The following is a 20206-nucleotide window of genomic DNA, read 5'->3' on the forward strand; positions in this document are numbered from 1 at the left end:
ATTTTTTCTCTTTCCCCGCTTGTCCCCCTCCATCTGCCAATGGGTCACACATGAACGCACCCAAGGAGTACACAATGATCCCAACACATTGGCTGTGCTTTTGCTCTATCATCAGCAGCTGGGTAGCACCTCTCGTCCTTAGAACTTGCTGGTCAGGAAGCAGGATACCAGTCTGCTATGTCCCCCTTACTGCATGGAACTCTTACCAAGTCCCCTTCAGTCCAATTCAAATCTCTTTTACTAGGCTTGAGAAAAGAGGCAAAAACCTCCCCCATTCCTATTTGGAGTGGTGGCAGGAATTCACAACACAAAAACAGCTCCTTAAAGAAATTATCGGCCTGGCGTGGTGGCTCACACCTGTAATCCCAGCACTTTGGGAGGCCGAGGCGGGGGGATCACGAGGTCAGGAGTTCGAGAGCAGCCTGGTCAACACAGTGAAACCCCTTTTCTACTAAAAATACAAAAAATTAGCCAGGTGTGGTTGCGGGCTCCTGTAATTCTAGCTACTAGGGAGGCTGAGGCAGGAGAATCGCTTGAACCCAGGAGGCAGAGGTTGCAGTAAGCTAAGAGTGTGCCACTGCATACCAGCCTGGGCGACAGTGTGAGACTATGTCTCAAAAAAAAAAATTCTCCCCCAAATCCCAACAACTAAACCTATATAGCTTTGATAACGAAGCAGTCTTTTATAGTTACAGAACCATTTACATCTTTTGTCTAGTATCTCACTTGTTATGTCATAGCTTGGCAAATCAGATGGAAACTTACATTACGTTTCTTTGCCAACTAAAGATTGAACCAAGCAGCAGAAACAAAATACTTCGAGAAAAGAGAATATTAAAAAGATTAATTAAAATTAAATAATTTTCACAATATTAAATTGTGATACAACATAACCATTTTTCATTAGTAACAAATCATTGCAACTGAATGAGTCTGTGTCAAAATAAAGAATATTATTGAAATGAAGAATAGATACTGATTGTTTTAGCATAATCTTTTAAATATTTTGGAATGCTTGACACAGAAAAGTACAGAGAATCATATAATGTCAAACACTGAGAAAGATCTGTAAATCTCACTATAATTTGTCAACCTCCTGGAGTAATTATTTTAATCTCTGTATTACAGACGTTGATATTATATTTACATATGTATAACTTTGGAATTATTAAATATTCATGGTGAAATGTTCCTTTTATCATTTTGTAATGAGTCTCTTTATCCCTACTAATGCTTTTTGCATTAAAGTCCTTTTGGCCCAGCTACTTGGGAGGCTGAAGCAGGAGAACTGCTTGAACCCAGGAGGCGGAGGTTGCAGTGAGCCGAGATCGTGCCACTGTACTCCAGCCTGGGTGACACAGTGAGACTCCGTCTCAAATACACACACAAAAAAGTCTTTCTGGGGATTAGCTTTATTGAGGTCTAACCTAAAATAAAATTCACTGGTTTTCATTTTTTTGAGACAGGTCATGCTTCACCCAGGCTGGAGTACAATGGCGTGATCATGGCTCAGTGCAGCCTCAAGTTTACAGGTTCAAGTGATCCTCCTGCCTTAGCTTCCTGAGTAGCTAGGACTACAAGTGTCTGCCACTGTTCCTGGCTAAATTTTCATTTTTTAGTAGAGACAGAATCCCACTTATGTTGCCCAGGCTGGTCTTGAACTCCTGGACTCAAGTAATTCTCCTGCCTGAGCCTCCCAAAGTGCTAGGATTACAGGTGTCAGCCACTGTGCCACGCCTGGCCTTGATTTTTTTTTTTAATTCACTGATTATAAATAACCAATTTCATGAGTTTTTATAAATGAATAAATACAGTGTGCAACCCCATGGCCCCCAAACTTCCCTCTGTGTTCTTACACAGTCAGTCCCCTCCCCACCATGCCCTGGCAACCACTGATCTATTTTCTAACCCTACAATTTTTTGCCTTTTTCAGAATTTCATATAAATGGAATAATTCAATAAATAGACTTCTGTATCTGGCTTCTTTCACTCAGAATTATACTTTCAAGATTTATCCTTGGCCGGGCGTGGTGGCTCAAGCCTGTAATCCCAGCACTTTGGGGGGCCGATCACGAGGTCAGGAGATCGAGACCATCCTGGCTAACATGGTGAAACCCCGTCTCTACTAAAAAATACAAAAAACTAGCCAGGCGAGGTGGCGGGCGCCTGTAGTCCCAGCTACTCGGGAGGCTGAGGCAGGAGAATGGCGTAAACCCGGGAGGTGGAGCTTGCAGTGAGCTGAGATCCAGCCACTGCACTCCAGCCCAGGCGACAGAGCGAGACTCCATCTCAAAAAAAAAAAAAAAAAAAAAAATTTATCCTTTTCCTGTTTAAGCTTTTTTCCTTTTTTTTTTTTTTTTTTTTTTTGTTTAGCAGTATTTCCTGGTACAGATATATCACATTTGTTTATCAATTCACAAGTCAATGAACATTTGTTTCTAGTTTTTGGCCATTATGAATAAAGCTGCTATGAACATTCATGTACAAGTCTTTGTAAGAACATATGTTCATTTATTTTGGATAAAAAACTAGAAATAGAATTGCAGGGTCATTTGAAAAGCATATGTTTAATTTTACAAAAAATGAATAAACTGTTTTCCAAAGTAACTTCATTCCTACCATGATGTATAAATGTTCCAGTTGCTCCGCATCTTTGCCAAACTTGTTATTAATTAGTCTTTTAATTTTAGTCATTCTAGTGGTATGCAGTATCTCACTGTGATTTTTATTTGCATTTCCCTAATGACAAATGAGGTTGAAGATCTTTTCATGTGTTTGTTACCTGTATATCTGCTTTGATGACGGGTCTCTTCAAATCTCTTGCCCAGTTTTTTACTGGGTTTGTCTTTTTGTTACTTAGTTGCAAAAGTTCCTTTTATATTCTGAATACAAATCCTTTGTTGCACATAAACTTTCATATAAATGTTTCATATGCTATTAATATAACCACACCAATTTTCTTTTGATTGCTATTTGACGAGTATATATTCTTTCATCACTTCACCTTCAACCTTCTAAGAGTAAGTTTTAATTATGTCTCTTATGAACAGCAAATACTATTTAAAATAACATCTGACTATCACAATCATTGTGATTACTGATATATTCGGATTTATTACTATCATTATAATTTGTGATAATTTAACATGCTATTTTGCTCCTTTTTCTCAATTCTTCTTGCCTTATTTTAGTGTTACAAAGTTTGCCATATTCTCTTTTCCTCCTCTAATTTTAGTGGCTATTGTTAAATTTTTCTAATTTTTCTAATAAATTTTAAGATTATTTGATGTTTCTATCCTCTTATCCCAAGAGTGCATCACACTTCACTTAATAACACATTGCCACATCTAAACATTCATGTTTGTCTTCACTTCTAGAAAATTTTCAGCTATTATTGTTTTAGGTATTACTTCTCTTTTTCCTTCCTCTCTCTTCTCTAGAACTCCTGTAAGATGTATACTAGAGCCTTTCTGAAAGGTTCTTTTATTATTTTTTTATCTGTGAAATTCTTCAGTACATCAATTAATTACATTCAGCTACTAAACAGTGGCTTAAAAAAATAGAGGTGTCAGTCCAGGACTAGGCTAACGGCTCCATATGCCAGCAAGGACCCAGGCTGCTTCTTCCTCAAATGCCATAGTTGACATATGCTTGCCAACTCACAGTCATCGTATGACTGCTCCACCTCTGACACTGAGGGACTGGCAAAGGGTCAAGCCATCCATCCCTTTATGACCTTTAAAGGTCAAGCTCTTTAAAAGTCTATCCATTTTAAAGAGCTTTTCCAAAAGTCCTTCCAGGAAACTTCTGTGTATATCTCAGTAGCTACAAGAGGGGCTGGAAGATTTAGTTTTTGATCCTAGGCATACTGCTACCCTAAACAAAATTCTACTAGCAAACAGAATAGACAAAATTACTCTTCATTAATTCTTTGTCTGATCTAGAGTTTAACCACTTAAGTTTTAAATTTTAGTAACTGTATTTTATTTCCAATATTCTACTTGGCTTTTCATAGGCAGACATTCTGATTTCTGAATTTGTTTTCCATTTTGTTCTTCCATTCTCTCAGAAAATTCTAAATACACTTATTTTCAAGTTTTTTCAGGACGTTCATTTATTTCCATTTCAATCTGAAGTGAGTTTATCTTCTGATGGTTGAGGTTATGGAAATCCTCCCTAGTATTAAATTTCTCTGTGCGTTTTTTTTTTTTTTTTTTTTTTTGATGTGTGTGAGAGGGAGTTTACGTTTCAGGTTCACTTGAATGGTAGGTTCATTTTCTCTCTTACCCTATCTGCTGCTTCATCTCCACCAATCCCCAACCTTGTCCTCATTCACTCTTTCCCTCTCAAACAACTCTACTTACTTTCTTCACTTTGTTCTTCAGCCCCCAAGACCTCATATTGACAGTGGTGGGTTCCTGCCCCATGGTTGATACTGGAGTTACAAACATTCATTCATTAAACTAGTACGGATTTCATTCATTTTCCTGGTCATAGGCCATATAACTGGATTCTCCCACCTCTTTAGGACCACAGCTAGAAATAAGCCTTGGTTCCAGTCAGTGCTTAATGCCAGTTTTTGTTTTAGCTTTCTTTCAGAAACAAAAAATACCAATCAGCCTGGCTTTAGGCCATAAGCCTAACCCAGGACCCCCATTATGAACAGCAAACTATTAGACCTAAATACTTACAAGAGCCGAACTCCTGGGCTGCCACAACCTTTCAGACCCAGAGCCCAGGAGGCCCACAGACTCAGACCTTCTGATCATTTTATGTTTCTATTCTGTATTTCTAAGCTCAGTTAATTCTTTTCATTCATTCATCCATTCATTCATTTTTTTATTTTTATTTAAGAGATAGGGTCACACCCTGTCACATAAGGCTAGGATACAGTAGCATGATCACAGCTCACCGCAACTTGAACTCCTGGGGTCAACCCATCCTCCCTCCTCAGCATCCCAAGCAGCTGAGACTTCAGGCGCCGCACCACCACACCTAATTTTTTTTTTCTTTTTTCTTTTGAGACGAAGTCTTGCTGTTTGCCAGGCTGGGGTGCAACGGCACGATCTTGGGTCACTGCAACTTCCACCTCCCAGGTTCGAGTGATTCTCCTACCTCAGCCTCCCAAGTAGCTGGGATTACAGGCACCCATCACCATGCCCACCTAATTTTTTAAGATTATTTTTAGTAGAGATGGGGTTTCACCGTGTTGGCCAGGCTGGTTTTGAACTCCTGACCTCAGTGATCCGCCCACCTAGGCCTCCGAAAGTGCCAGGAATACAGGCATAAGCTACTGTGCCCAGCCAAGACAGGGTCTTGCTAATGTTGCTCAGGCTGGTTTCAAACTGCTGGCCTCAAGTGATCCTCCCACTTCAGCCTCCTGAGTAGCTGGGATTACTGACACAAGCCACCACGCCCAGCTTATTTATCTTTTTAATACATGTGTTCTATCTATATTGCTGTGTATTTGGATCAGATTGGATGCCTGATCCGAAGTGTGAATTCATGAGGTAATTTTGTCTGGAAGTCCTCCTGAACTCAGATTGGTTTATGACATTCAAGATTCAAAACAGAGTAAAATCATATATACATACCTTCTATAAATATTAGTATATCTGTTTTTGGTCATTTGTCATTCATTCTGTTTGACTAACAAGTGAACTCCTTTCCTGGGAATGGAGACTCCTCTAGGACAGATGGAAGAAATGGCATGGCTCCCTGGCTGCTGGATCACATCTTATGACTACCTCAGACTCTGAGTTTTAATTTAATTGGGGTAAAAAAAAAAAAAAAAAAAAAAAACCCAGAAAGAATCTATTTGGTGACAGATGCTGGCAGCTACTTCTAACTTCCAAAGGCAACTTTTAATGGTAGCATCCACTGTCGACTCCGGCTATTGTCAGTCCCAGAATCTAGTGCCTAGCAGTGGAGGTGGGGATGTCTAGAACAGATGGTTCAGCAACAGGATTTGGGGCATAAATTAGCCTCTGAACCTCTCAGAGACTCTCTGATATCATCTTTAATAATGCCCATACTGGCTTCTTTGAAAAGATATGAATAAAAGCTATGAAAAGCGTATGTGATTATTTTCTTAATTAAGATGATCAAATGAAAAATAATTTAACTTTATGAGTCTTACCTTTCCACCAACCAGAGGCAAAATGTGCATCTTTCCAGTCTGACAGTCCTTCACTGAGGAAACGATAAGGCAGGTACCACAGAGCACAACTAGGCGCTCAGCCCACTTATGCAGCTGGGTCTTTCCCTTGCGTACATTATAGATGCCAGACAGTAGGATTCGATCCAAATGATCCATGTGGCATGGTTTTTCTGAAAAGGAAACAATATTTCAGAATCCACCATTAAAGTAGTATAAGAATACAGAAAGGGAAAAATATGTCAACATTCAGCAACCTTATTCATAGATATAAGTAACCAAGCAATATAGTTATGACAAAATTAGATCTAGTCCTCACATACTATCCATCACTTAATTATATACAGTAGGAGTACCTGTGAGTTTTGGTCTACGAAGCAAAATTTTACTTTGGATGCTATTGTTAAATTAACCCTTCTTCCAACACCCATATCTCCTATGTACCTAGAGAAAGGCAGCATGGTAGAGTGGTTAAGATCATGAACTCTGGAGTCAGATACACTTGAACATGAATGCTGGTTATCACTTTGTTTCCTTGAACTATTTATTCTCATTAAGCTTTACTTTACTCATTTATATAGTTTGAATCTTAACACAACCTACCTTCTGGGGATTCTTATAAAAACTAAGTAAGATAATGAATATAAACTACTAAGTACAGTTTTAGGTACAAAAAGAACATGGAATAAATGACAACCACTATTATCATCAGTCTACTCTAGAAGAAACATATTAGTAACTATAATCCTGCATCTCTCTGCCACTAATACGGAAAAGCTTATGGTTAGTACTTCAATCAACTATTCTGATCATGGTGGTGGAAATTCTACTTCCCATCAGAGGCCTTCATATGACTGAGATACAGTGAACAAAACAGCACATTAAAACAGAAAAGACGTGAAGTTCTTGGTAAGAGCACTATTTTTAAAAGAAGTGTGCACCTGTAGTCCCAGTTACTCTGGAGGCTGAGACAGGAAGACTGAGCCCAGGATTTCAAGGCCAACCCAGGCATCATAGCAAGACCCTGTCTTTAAAAAAAAAAAAAAAAAAAAACAACTAACTACACAGAAATGAGCAGGAACAGCAGTATGAGGTGGTCCAAACAGTAACCCAGAAGTTGGAAAGACTGGGTTGTACTCCCGATATTATCACATAATTGTTTATACAAGCTTAGGTATCACTTTGCCTATTTAACCATGTGTTTCTCATGTATAATATGAGGAAATGAGTTAGATTACTTCAGCCTTAAAATTGTATTATTCAATAAAACTTTGTCTATTAATACACTATATGGAATAAGCATTTCTCCTTCTATTCTAGGCCAATCCTTTCATCTATACAGTCATTCCTTGGTATTGGCAAGTGATTGATTCCAGGACCCCCCTCAAGGATACCAAAATCCACAGATGCTATGGTCTCTTACATAAAATGAAATGGTATTTGCATATAACCTACGCACAACGTCCTGTATACTTTGAATCATCTCTAGATTACTTATAATATCTAAAACAATGTAAATGTTAAGTAAATAGTTGTTATGCTACAGTCTTTTTTGTTTGTTTTTTATATTTTTGATCCATTTTGGATATGGACGGCTGACTGTTTTCTAAATTCCACCTTCCTCAGAGAGTTTGGTTCTCCCAGATCTGTATTCCTAAGCTCTAGTTCCACATTTTCAACTATCCAGATATCTCCAACTGCCATTTAAGTTTACCATCACTTAAAATTCAACATGCCTGCCTGGGAGCGGTGGCTCATGCCTGTAATCCCAGCACTTTGTGAGGCTGAGGCGGGCAGATCACGAGGTCAGAAGTTCGAGACCAGCCTGACCAACATGGTAATACCCCCGTATCTACTAAAAATACAAAAATTAGCCAGGTGTGGTGGCATGCACCTGTAATCCCAGCTACTCAGGACACTGAGGCAGGAGAATCACTTGAACCCAGGAGTCGGAGGTTGCAGTGAACCGAGATCATGCCGTTGCATTCCAACCTGGGCAACAGAGCAAGACTCCATCTCAAAAATTAAATAAATAAATAAATAGACTAAATAAATTTTTTAGACTAAAGAAAATTTTAAACACATGCACCATAAAAGCAATAAATAAAATAAAAGTTACAGGCTGGAAAAAACTGAGTCACAAATACAGTACCCAAAGGATATATATTCAGAATACACACAGAAGTCATTTAAATCAATATGAAAAAAGAGAAACAGAAACATGTACAAAAATATCAATGAGTAATTCAAAGAAACCAAAAGATCCAATAAAAACATGAAATAATTCTCAACCACACTAGCAATCAGGGAAAAGAAATTTAAACAAAGAGACCATCATTTTATCTATTAGATTAGTAAAAATTTTAAAGCCTAATAATATTGAAAGGTGATATTGGAGGCAAAGGGGTACTCTGTTATACTGACAGGATATAAAAGTGTTCTGCAGTAGTAACCATTAATATTTTAAATGTGAGTAACCTATCACCCAATAATTTCATGCTTAGAGATCACTCTGAAGGAACGCAGGTGTACAAAGAAGTAATTTTACTAACATGGCTGTTTTAACCATCCAAAACCAGAAACAAAGTAAATATCCATCACTAAGGAGATGGTTACACAGACTATAATGCATACATGATGTTCAATACTATGCCCCTTAAAGAAATGCATACAGGGCCGTGCACAGTGGCTCATGCCTGTAATCCCAGCACTTTGGGAAGCCAAGGCCGTCAGATCACCTGAGGTCAGGAGTTCAAGACCAGCCTGGCCAACATGGTGAAACCCCACCTCTACTAAAACTACAAAAATTAGCTGGGTGTGGTGGCAAGCCACCTGTAATCCCAGCTACCTGGGAGGCTGAGGGGGGAGAATCACTTGAACCCAGGGGGCGGAGGTGGCAGTGAGCCAAGGTCATGCCACTGCACTCCAGCCCAGGCAACAAGAGTGAGACTCTGTCTCAAAAAAAAAAAAAAAGAAAAAAGATATGCATACAGAAGATGGTTCTGCAAATGCTGACAAATTAAGATCTCCCAAGACAAACTCTTGGGTGAAAAAAGCATGAAGATCAATACCAAATAACACCACTTATGTAAACAAAATCCAAATGGTTCTATGAATATATAGTATATAGGAATAATCAAGTTGGAAAATTCTGAACAGGTATGCACCAAATTGACAGTGGTTCCCTATAGACCAGTTAATGGACTTAGGAGGTAATTATAACAAATTAAAACACCACAGATAATGACACCATATTCATATTACACTTGTGTAGTTAAAAACCAAATGTTTGAAAAGCAAAAATATACGAATAAAAATATAAAATATGCATATAAAATAAGACTAAGAAAATATGCAATCATAAAAGTAACTGTATTAGGGTGGTGCAATGTTTTTCTACCACGTTCCTCTTATATTTTAACAAAGAAGCTTTAAATATGCATAGTAACATGAGATAGTATTTTTGCAATTGGGGCAAAGATTAACAATGATACCTGATGTTGTCAAAGGTGTAGGGAAATAAGTACTCTCAAATTCTAGCACATCGAGTACACACTCGTAACACTAGTAACACCTATTTGTGCAATTTAGGAATGCTGAGTCAAAATTTTAAATGTGGCGGGGCGCAGGGGCTCACGCCTGTAATCCTAGTGCTTTAGGAGGCCGAGGTGGGTGGATCACCTGAGGTTAGGAGTTCGAGATCAGCCTGACCAACATGGTGAAACCCCATCTCTACTAAAAATACAGAAATTAGCCAACTGTGGTGGTGGGTTCCTGTAATCCCAGTCACTTAGGAGGCTGAGTCAGGAGAACTGCTTGAGTCTGAGAGGCGGAGGCTGCAGTGAGCCAAGATGGCACCACAGTACTCAAGCCTGGGTGACAGAGCAAGACTCTGTCTCAAAAAATAAATAAAAAAATAAATAAATAAATAAATAAATATATATATATATATATTTAAAAGTAACTCAGGGTTTGCAATTTTCCACACTTGACTTTAATTATTGCTCTGATTATTGCCATCCTAGCCCACCAGAGTGGAAAAGAGCACTAGAGCCCTGAGAAGCACACACTGGGGGTTTGTGCGCACAGGTAGAAGTGGCGCACATCAAGTCCACTCCACTCCATACCATGGAAGAAAACTTTGTCACATGTCCACATCTAACCACAAGAAAGGCTGCAAAATGGGCTGTAACCAGGCAGTTATATGCCCCACTACAATTTTGTTATTATGAAAGAACAGATTATGATAAAGAATAGTATTGCCACACATTTCAAAACAATATGGCTGTGTTTAGCCCGTTTTCTGAACTTTAAATGAATGGAAACATACGATATAATTATTTTGCATCTGGCTTCTGCTGTTTGTATTTATGCTCTTTTGACAAAGCTGTTTTAAACAATGTGCGCAGAGGGCCGGGCGCGGTGGCTCAAGCCTGTAATCCCAGCACTTTGGGAAGCCGAGACGGGCGGATCACGAGGTCAGGAGATCGAGACCATCCTGGCTAACACGGTGAAACCCCGTCTCTACTAAAGAAATACAAAACTTAGCCGGGCGATGTGGCGGGCGCCTGTAGTCCCAGCTACTTGGGAGGCTGAGGCGAGAGAATGGCGTAAACCCGGGAGGAGGAACTTGCAGTGAGCTGAGATCCGGCCACTGCACTCCAGCCTGGGAGACAGAGCAAGACTCCGTCTCAAAAAAAAAAAAAAAAAAAAAAAAAAATGTGCACAGAGAATGTAGTACACAGAGAAATGTTCAGGCACGGAGTTGTGCTACCTGAGCTATACAGTCCCAGAGCTACCACTTCCCTAACAAATCACACTCTCTGTATGCCACTTTTTCCAACACAAATAAGGGGTTTGCTCTTTCTCTCTCTCTTTTTTTTTAAGGTGAACAGGAAGTAGGATTTACTGGCGAGCATTAAGAGGGGGCAGCACAGTGGAAGCCCTCCCGAGTGCAGGGCCCACCGCCACTTGTCCAGAGGGCCACTACTGGGGATGTAATTGACCCCGCAGCCATCTGGGATGAGCTGCTTCTCAGCCACCATGTCTTCAAATTCATCTGCATTGAACTTGGTAAAGCCCCACTTCTTAGAGATGTGGATCTTCTGGCGGCCAGGGAACTTCAACTTGGCCCTGCGTAGGGCCTCAACACGTGCTCCTTGTTCTGCATCTTGGTGCAAATGGACATGATAATTTGGCCAATGTAAACCCCGGCCACAGTGCCCTGGGGCTTTCCAAAGGCACCTCGCACACCTGTTTGGAGCCTAGACTGGGGATAGTGCAAAGTCAGAGACATGAACATCCATCTGAAAGGCCTGTCTCCAAGGTCCCTTAGAGCAACCCATACAAGAAACAGGCTGAGTACACTACCAAGGAAGCTGCTGTGTGCAGCCATTGCACACTGAGCCCCCATGAGGAAAGGAACACAGTTGGCTTAATTGGCTGCAGAGGATTTATATGTTCTCTTGTCTTTTTTTTTTTTTTTCCTTTTTGTGGAGAACGGGGTCTCGCTATATTACCCAGGCAGGTCTCGAACTCCTGGGCTCAAGCCATCCTCCCGCCTCTGCCTCCCTGAGAGCTGGGATTACAGGCGTGAGCCACCACGCCTGGCTATATGTTCTCTTAATCCCATGATTAATCATGCTACCTACTCAACCTGACTTTAGTGAAATGTTATTTCCACAGCTTTTATATCATGAATTTGAACTGAGAGAGTCATTCCACTCCCTTTTCCCCCAGCACTCCCTCTCCAGCAAGACTGATAACTGGTATTTGCATAATGGCTGACTGGGACACTATCCAGTGACCTTTTATAACCAGAGAACACAACATTAACTGGTTTGCACTCAGGCCCTTATGACCTTGACCTTATTAACACTATAATCCAACTAAGATAATGCACCAAAAATTCTACACATAAAATATTTAAAGCTGATTACTAAGCTATTTACTTCAAAGAGAATACTTCAACTCTTTCCTTCGGTTAACAATAGTTGTGTCTGGTTTGAGGAACTGGGTGGTTGGAGGAAAAAGGTGAGAGGGAAGCATATTTTCTATGACAGTTTTGATAGAGGCAGGAAGCAGAGAAATTCTAGGCAGACAGAGGTGAGTCCCCAGCAAAACCCCACCGAAAAGCCTGAAACTTGTGGCCCAAAGTGAGAATTCCCATCCCTATTTGTCTGCTCTCTCCCAAATGGTTCTTTCTGAATAATGTCTTTTTACCAATCAAATGTTGCCTTTTCCAAAACTACCTACAGCATCTCCATCCTGTGCCTATAAAGACCCCAGACTCAGCCAGCAGAGAAGACAAGCAGCCGGACATCAGGGAGAGGCGACTTGACTTCAGAAGACAGAAGCTTCAAGGGAGAGCGACCTGCCCTTCCCATCCCCTTTCCAGCTCCACTCTTCACTGAGAGCAGTTTTCATTCAATAAAATTCTCCGCATTCACCATCCTTCAATTTGTCCACATGACCTCATTCCTCTTGGGCACCAGACAAGAATTCAAGACACACCAAGCGCTGGTATTCAAAAAGACTGTCACACTGGCTCTTTGCCCTCGCTGGTGGAGACCAGCTGCCCTATGCAACAAGGCAAAGGGACCACTGAGCTGATAACACACTGCTGTCTGCAGATGACAGAGCTAAGAGAGCGTTATAACACGTCCTCTGGGGCCTTGGGATCACAGACACCCCTACCTGGACGCTGCCACAAGCCTGCACAGAATCTATTCCTGCTGGTGCTAAAGCAGGCAGCCATTTCCTGCACTCACTCTTCTATGTGCTACATCCCACAAAGGGTGGAGTACAACAGAACCCAATGAAAACGGTTTGTTCCCACCAGTATCCAATCAGCTAGTCAGTTCCCACACTCATTCACCTGCACATTCCCTTCCCACAAGAGATGAGCAGGGTGGGCTGAGTAAATGGGGCACCACTGTCACAAGTCCCATAAAGGGGTCAAGAAAAAATCCTGCATCAGTTTTATTATAGATCTGGCTGCTCATGATGGCTCATGCCTGTAATCTCAGCACTTTAGGGGGCCAAGGTAGGAGGATCACTTGAGCTGAGGAGTTTGAGACCAGCCTGGGCAATATGGCGAGACCTCAGTTCTACAAAAAATACAAAAATTAGCCAGGTGCAGTGGTGTGTGCACGTAGTTCCAGCTACTTGGGAAGCTGAGGTGGGAGAATCATTTGGGCCTGGGAGGTTGAGGCTGCAGTGAGCCATGATGGCACCATTGCACTACATACAGCCTAGGCAACTGGGTAAGACCCTGTCTCAAAAAAAATAAAAAATTAAAAAAAAAAAAATAGACCCACAAATTCTTTGACACTCCTTTCAAACACGGGAGCTAATTCCTCTCTCTATAGTATGGGCTGTGTTTAGTGACTCATTTCTTTTCTTTTTTTTTGTGACAGAGTCTCACTGTTACCCAGGCTGGAGTGCAGTGGTGTGATCTCGGCTCACTGCAAGCTCCACCTCCTGGGTTGATGCCATTCTCCTGCCTCAGACACCTAGGAAGCCCTATGGAAAGATCCACAGAAGAGGGAACTGAGGCCTCCTACCAGCAGCTGGTGAGTGAACCATGTGAAAGTGAATCTTCCAGCCCCACTCAAGCCTTCAGATGACCAAAATCTCATGAAACCCAAGCCAGGACTATCCCTCCAGCTAAACTGCTCCTAGATTTCCAGCCCACAAAAAACTACATAATTATTAAGTATTTATTACCATTTTAAGTCCTAAGTTTTGAGGCCATTTGTTACAGAGCCAACAGATAACTAATTCATCTATCGATCTATCTACATTGTTTTTTGGTACCAGGTGCATTATTGCCTATTTTCAAAGATTATTAACTTTCTAAGTTTCATCCCAAACTTAATTTTCTCACTCAAACTATACCAGCTTTTCTACATCAACAGAGTTCACTTTCGGAAAAACCCCTCAAAATTTAAGTACTACAAACTGGTACTCTTTTAGACTCTACTGGAAATATCCTCTTAAGGGTATAGTATATTAAGATCCTGCATATGCTATAATTTATCAGGTGGTGGTAGGAAAAGTAGGGGCATCAGAGCCAACCACTGTGCAGTATAACTGCATGTAAAAGAAAGGTTCAACTTTCATTCTAGAACAAAAACATACACAGTAGCCCCCTCGCCACCTGTGGTCTTGCTTTCCAAGGTTTCAGTTATCTGCAGTCAATCATGGTCTGAAAATAGGTAAGTATAGGACAAGATATTTTGAGAGAGAGAATATTCACTAACTTTTATTACAGTATAATGCTATAATTATATTATTATTAAGTATTGTCAATCTCTTTACCTAATTTATCAATTAAACTTTACCACAGGTATGTGTATACAGGAAAACACATAGTATATATAGAGTTCAGTACCATCTGTGATTTCAGTTGTCCACTAAAGATCTTGGAATATAATCCCCATGGACAAGGGGGGGCTACCATAATGCAGAACTAGGGTTCAACCACAATCAAATAAGAAAATTGCTGTGTTCCAAGTTTTTGTTTTTCTAACTATTATAGTGATAGACGGGTTGTGTTCTTCAAATTCATCTTAAAATATTTTCTCAGAAGAGTCAAAATCCTAGATTTAAACCCCACTAAATTCACCAATATACAAAATTTGACAGGTATATTCATCAACGTCAAGTCATATATGATAATAACTACTTACTCTCAATATTTTTGAGCTATTCAGAAGTTTACAGGCTTTACCAGGAGCTTGAAAAAATAATTTACTAAAGCATGATCCAGTCAAGATTCTGGCAAAGGTATAAAATAATGCTAGTAAGTTAGCAAAATACAAGTGCAAAATAAGTAAAAATAAAAAGAGAAGATATTTTTAAAGTGTTCCCTTACCCCTGACCTCTTGGTTTTTATTATTGTTTGGTTGGTGTTAACTACGTTAGTTAATTGGCTTAAAACTCGATTTTGATAAAATACTTTTAAAAAGCTGACGGCAGATAGAGGCACAAATGATCAACTTAAAAGTAGTTAACATACAAAGCCACTGATAAATTCTTACCACCATAAAATCGAATCATACAGCCGAGGTCAGGATTTGTAGCCTCCTCCTGTATGCGCACAAGATCATCAAATCCCAGCCTGGATAAGTAATCATAAACGATCTGAAGAGGTCGTTCAGTAGGTTCCAGTCTCCTGATTACACAATTCAAAAAAATACATATATTTGGTAAGTAATAAAAATGGTTCATTTAATTTTTTAATATTTTTATTTGTATAAATTTCAGGGGTACAAGTGTTATTCTATTACGTGAATATACTGTTTAGTAGCGAAGTCTAGGCTTTTACTGTAATCCTCACCCGAATCATGTATATTGTATTCATTAAGTAATTTCTCATCCTTCTCCCCATCCCACCCTCACACCATTCTGCTTTTCCAATGTCTATTACTCCACACTCTATTATTTAGCTTCCACTTGTAAGAGAGAACAGGTAGTATTTGACTTTCTGTTTCTGAATTAATTCACTGAAGATAATGACTCCCAGGTCCATCCATGTTGCTGCAAAGACATGACTTCATTCCTTTTCATGGCTAAGTAGTAACTCAATATACAAAATCTGGTCTTGATTTTTATTCCTAGGTCAAGATTTTCTTTAATATTCTATGATACAACTAATCTAAACAAGTATAAGTTTTTGGTGTCAGGACCCCTTTATACTTTGGGTATCACAAAGAGCTTCTGTTTACATGTGTTATATCTACTGATATTTACCAAATTAGAAATTAAAATTGAGAATTTCCATTTATTTATTCGCTTTAAAATAACTCCCTAAAAATCATTCTACTACGTGGTCCTAATTGAAAGCTAAGGTAAAACCAGAATGTCCTGCAATCACTTGTGGCCTCTGGTAACACTGTATTTTATATCACAGACTTAAAATACTGAAAAATATTAAATAAATAAAAAAAAGGATCAATGTGTATTTTGATAGAAGGGGCTATAACAGTCATAATAGCAAGACAGCTCTTTCATAATGCTTTTACCAGAAACCAAACAGTTATAAATACAGTGGCTAAATATATGGGCTCCAACAGTCAACTGCCTGGGTTCAAGTCTTAGTCCTGCCACTTACCAAATGCATGCCCCAGTACAAGTTATTTACTCTCACTGTTTTAAATCCTCATCATTATCATGGGAATAACAATAATACCTAACCCATAAGATGTTTAAATTTATTTATATACTTACAACAAGATACTATATAGTATGAAAAGTGCTTAGCAAAATATCTCATATGTAGTAAGTGTTCAGTAAGATGTTGACAATTATTATTCTAAAAACTTTTAAGATTAACAATTTTAGTTAGAATAAAAATAGAATATTTCTGCCATCTCAAACAACAATCAAAAGCAAGCACAGGAAAGTCCGTATGTGTTCAAAAGGTCTAAAAGAACATTTAAAGAACTCTGTTTAGAAAACTTAAGAATAGCTGGGCGCAGTGGCTCATGTCTGTAATCCCAGCACTTTAGGAGGCCAAGGTGGGAGGATCACGAGGTCAGAAGATAAGACTACCCTGGTTAACATGGTGAAACCCCATCTCTGGCCGGGCGCGGTGGCTCAAGCCTGTAATCCCAGCACTTTGGGAGGCCGAGACAGGCAGATCACGAGGTCAGGAGATCAAGACCATCCTGGCTAACATGGTGAAACCCCGCCTCTACTAAAAATACAAAAAAAAGTTAGCCGGGTGTGGTGGCGGGCGCCTGTAGTTCCAGCCACACGGGAGGCTGAGGCAGGAGAATGACGTGAACCCAGGAGGCGGAACTTGCAGTGAGTGGAGATCACGCCACTGCACTCCAGCCTGGGCGACAGAGAGACACTACCGCCTCAAAAAAAAAAAAAAAAACAAGAAACCCCATCTCTACTAAAATACAAAAAAATTAGCTGGGTGTGGGTGGCGGGCCTCTAATCCCAGCTATTCAGAGGCTGAGGCAGTGAGAATGGCGTGAATCCAGGAGGCAGAATTTGCAGTGAGTCGAGATCATGCCACTGCACTCCAGCCTGGCAAACAGAGTGAGATTCGCGTCAAAAAAAAAAAAAAGAAAAGAATACTTAAAAATTACATTATTAATAACTAAAAGAACATGATGCATTTCCCATCGTGACAAAAGTGTTATGAACAGGTCAATTGTCCTGCATTTTGTAGCTGAGAACTAGAAAAAGCTGTTGGCAACAAGCGAACATATCACAAATACAAAGCGAACATAAACCAACTGTAACAAAATGATAATTTAGGAACAGAAATCCATACTGTGAACAAAAAAGACAAAATTAAAACAACTACCTGGCCTCTCCTGACTTGCTCAGTCAGTAGTTTAGCTTCAGAAACTATCAAAATAAACTCAGAATGAACTGCTACATGGGGGAATGATCAAAAGACAAAAAAGTCTGTAATGAACAATAAAGACTGAACTAAGAGAATGGAAAATAAACCTTTTCCGATTATGTAGACATCAATTACAATTAAATCCCTAGCCAAACAAAAACCAAAATTTTACAAAACACCCTGCCCCTTTACAACTCTCTGTGCATGTTTATTACCCCACACACCTACATATGTCTCAATGGGACTAACTTTTAAGGCATATTAATACCAGTCACGTAAATGACGGGATTTCTCCTTGAGCAAAGATAGTGAGATTAATGGAGGATCGTTTTCATAAACTGTTCCTAGGTGAGTAGGAAACATAACCATATACACAATCAACCAAATGATATATAAAGCATATGGTATGTGATCTAACTTGAAGACAAATGAGAGGTATAGGATATATATATACAAAAGAGACATAATCTATTTACTCAAATATCTGAGACGGAATTGGACGTATATATGATACTGTTCCAAGAAGGGACTCGGAAAAGCATGAGAACGGTGCTAGGTAGATTTAAGCTCCACATAGAGGAAGAATTTTAGACAGATTATGAGATGCTCAACCCAATGATACGAACTGCTCAAAATGTTTTGATCAGTCATCAAGAGAGACAGGAGACCATCATGTCAGCAATATTTATTTAAAAGAAGAAACACTTGAGATAAATCAAAACAGGTGAACCAAGTTTTGATTCTTATAATACAAACAGATAAAACAAGGTCTATGTATAGAGGAGTATCATTAAATAACCATCTATATATAATAATATACAATTCAACCTGACCCCTACAGTTCAAATGTTAGGGTTTTAACACACTAAATCATACTCATCAAGAAATGCAATCACATTATTCCACAGAGAACCCAACAAATAATTACACTTTCAGGCTAAATCTCATGTGCTCTATTTTTCCATTCTCATCTTTAGAAAACGAGAGAAATGGAAGCATCCTAATTCGACAATATTTCACACGACAAATGGTTTGACCTAAAAAGGCTCCTGGTAGATTTTGGAAACCCCTCCTTAATACATGTCCCTTTTTTTTTTCTTTTTCTTTTTTTTTTGAGCTGGAGTCCCTCACCCTTGTGCCCAGGCTGGAGTGCAGTGGTGCAATCTTGGCTCACTGCAACCTCCCCTTCCCGGGTTCAGCATCTCCTGCCTCAGCTTCCCAATACTGGGACTACAAAGCCCACGCACCACGTCTGGCTAATTTTTGTATTTTAGTAGGGACTGGGTTCATCATACTGGCCAGCTGGTCTCGAACCCCTGACCCTCGTTAATCTGCCTGCCCTTGGTCTCCCAAGTGGCTGGGATTACAGGCATTGATGCCCACACCCGGACCTCCTTATACATATCTACCCTAAGAAAGTATTTTCTTTCTTCTAAGTAAACGAGTAGTATTTCAAGAAGTACAAAAACAAGTAAAATGAAGGACTAATTCCATTTACTCATTAAACTCATCTGCTGAAAAAAGTAGACAGTATTGGGGAGGGAAATGCTCTAATGTGCTTACAGTTCAATTTTGTGTTTCAAAGTTCCAAAAGTTTAAGAGTCTGGTAATTAGCTATTTGTTAAATCTCTCACCAATCAAAGGGAAATTATATACTGCAAAACAGGTGTGAGAGAAAGTAATGCTGGCAACAAAAAGTTCTATTCAGCAATTGAACTACTTCTACTACTGCTTTAAGGAGACAATAGTTTTGGGGTTAACAGTTTCGGTTTGCTTCAAATGCTTGTAAGAGCTACTACAGTATATGTAAATTTGAATATATGTGCATATGGTAATTTCTCTCCAAACCAGCCAACAGACACAGCAATGCTGTTAACAGCAGATTATACCTCTTAGCCAAGACTAGTATCATTCTGTATTATTTATTCTAAGCAGTCCCTGTAGTTAAGATATACGTAAGAAGAGAAGAGTAAATTTCATTCCAAGTATCATTTCACAAGAGTTTTAGTTAATAGTGGGGGGCGCCAAACCATACACTATTAAAATCAAACACATCGAATCAAAGACCCTAACAAAGTACAGTACCATGTTCTACATCAAATTCAGATTAAAACTCAATCCTTGACTGCCTATAATCCTTTACCTATAAAAGTAAAATCTGCAAATGTTAAAATCAATAATATAGATAATACAAATAGAAACAATAGTGATATTTCGATGTTTATTTCATACCTGAAAGTGTTTAATTATTACAAAACTATGTATATTAGTTTTGCTGAAAGTGTTTATTACAAAACTATGTATATTTTGCAAATAAGAAAAATGAGATTCAGAGTCACACAATTAGTACATAATGACATCAGGGTAGGAACCTGTGTCGGTTTCATAAAACCTAGGTTCCTTTTAGGTAAACCAAATTATTTTATATATAGTTAAAATAATTTAAACAGAAGAGAGCTCAAACCACTTTATGTGTTAACTTATTCACACCAAGAAACCTAAAAGAGGCCGGGCGCGGTGGCTCAAGCCTGTAATCCCAGCGCTTTGGGAGGCCGAGACGGGCGGATCACGAGGTCAGAAGATCGAGACCATCCTGCCTAACATGGTGAAACCCAGTCACTACTAAAAAATACAAACAACTGGCCAGGTGAGGTGGCGGGCGCCTGTAGTCCCAGCTACTC

At 39.4% G+C, this 20206-nt stretch overlaps 1 protein-coding gene and 1 pseudogene across 1 annotated transcript in view; both read right to left on the reverse strand.

Annotated features, from left to right (window-relative positions):
• PHLPP2 (PH domain and leucine rich repeat protein phosphatase 2) overlaps positions 1-20206 on the reverse strand; it is a 70163-nt gene that overhangs the window by 39334 nt on the left and 10623 nt on the right. The window contains exons 2-3 of the mRNA XM_017868788.1: positions 15202-15335; positions 6140-6330 (exon numbers count right to left, since the gene is read on the reverse strand). Of these exons, the coding sequence (XP_017724277.1) occupies positions 6140-6330; positions 15202-15335 (325 nt within the window). The remainder of the gene's footprint in view (positions 1-6139; positions 6331-15201; positions 15336-20206) is intronic.
• On the reverse strand, positions 10972-11552 carry LOC108527372 (60S ribosomal protein L10-like; annotated as a pseudogene).

Source organism: Rhinopithecus bieti, unplaced genomic scaffold (genome assembly GCF_001698545.2).
Source record: "Rhinopithecus bieti isolate Rb0 unplaced genomic scaffold, ASM169854v2 scaffold_2574, whole genome shotgun sequence".
Classification (NCBI taxonomy): domain Eukaryota; kingdom Metazoa; phylum Chordata; class Mammalia; order Primates; family Cercopithecidae; genus Rhinopithecus; species Rhinopithecus bieti.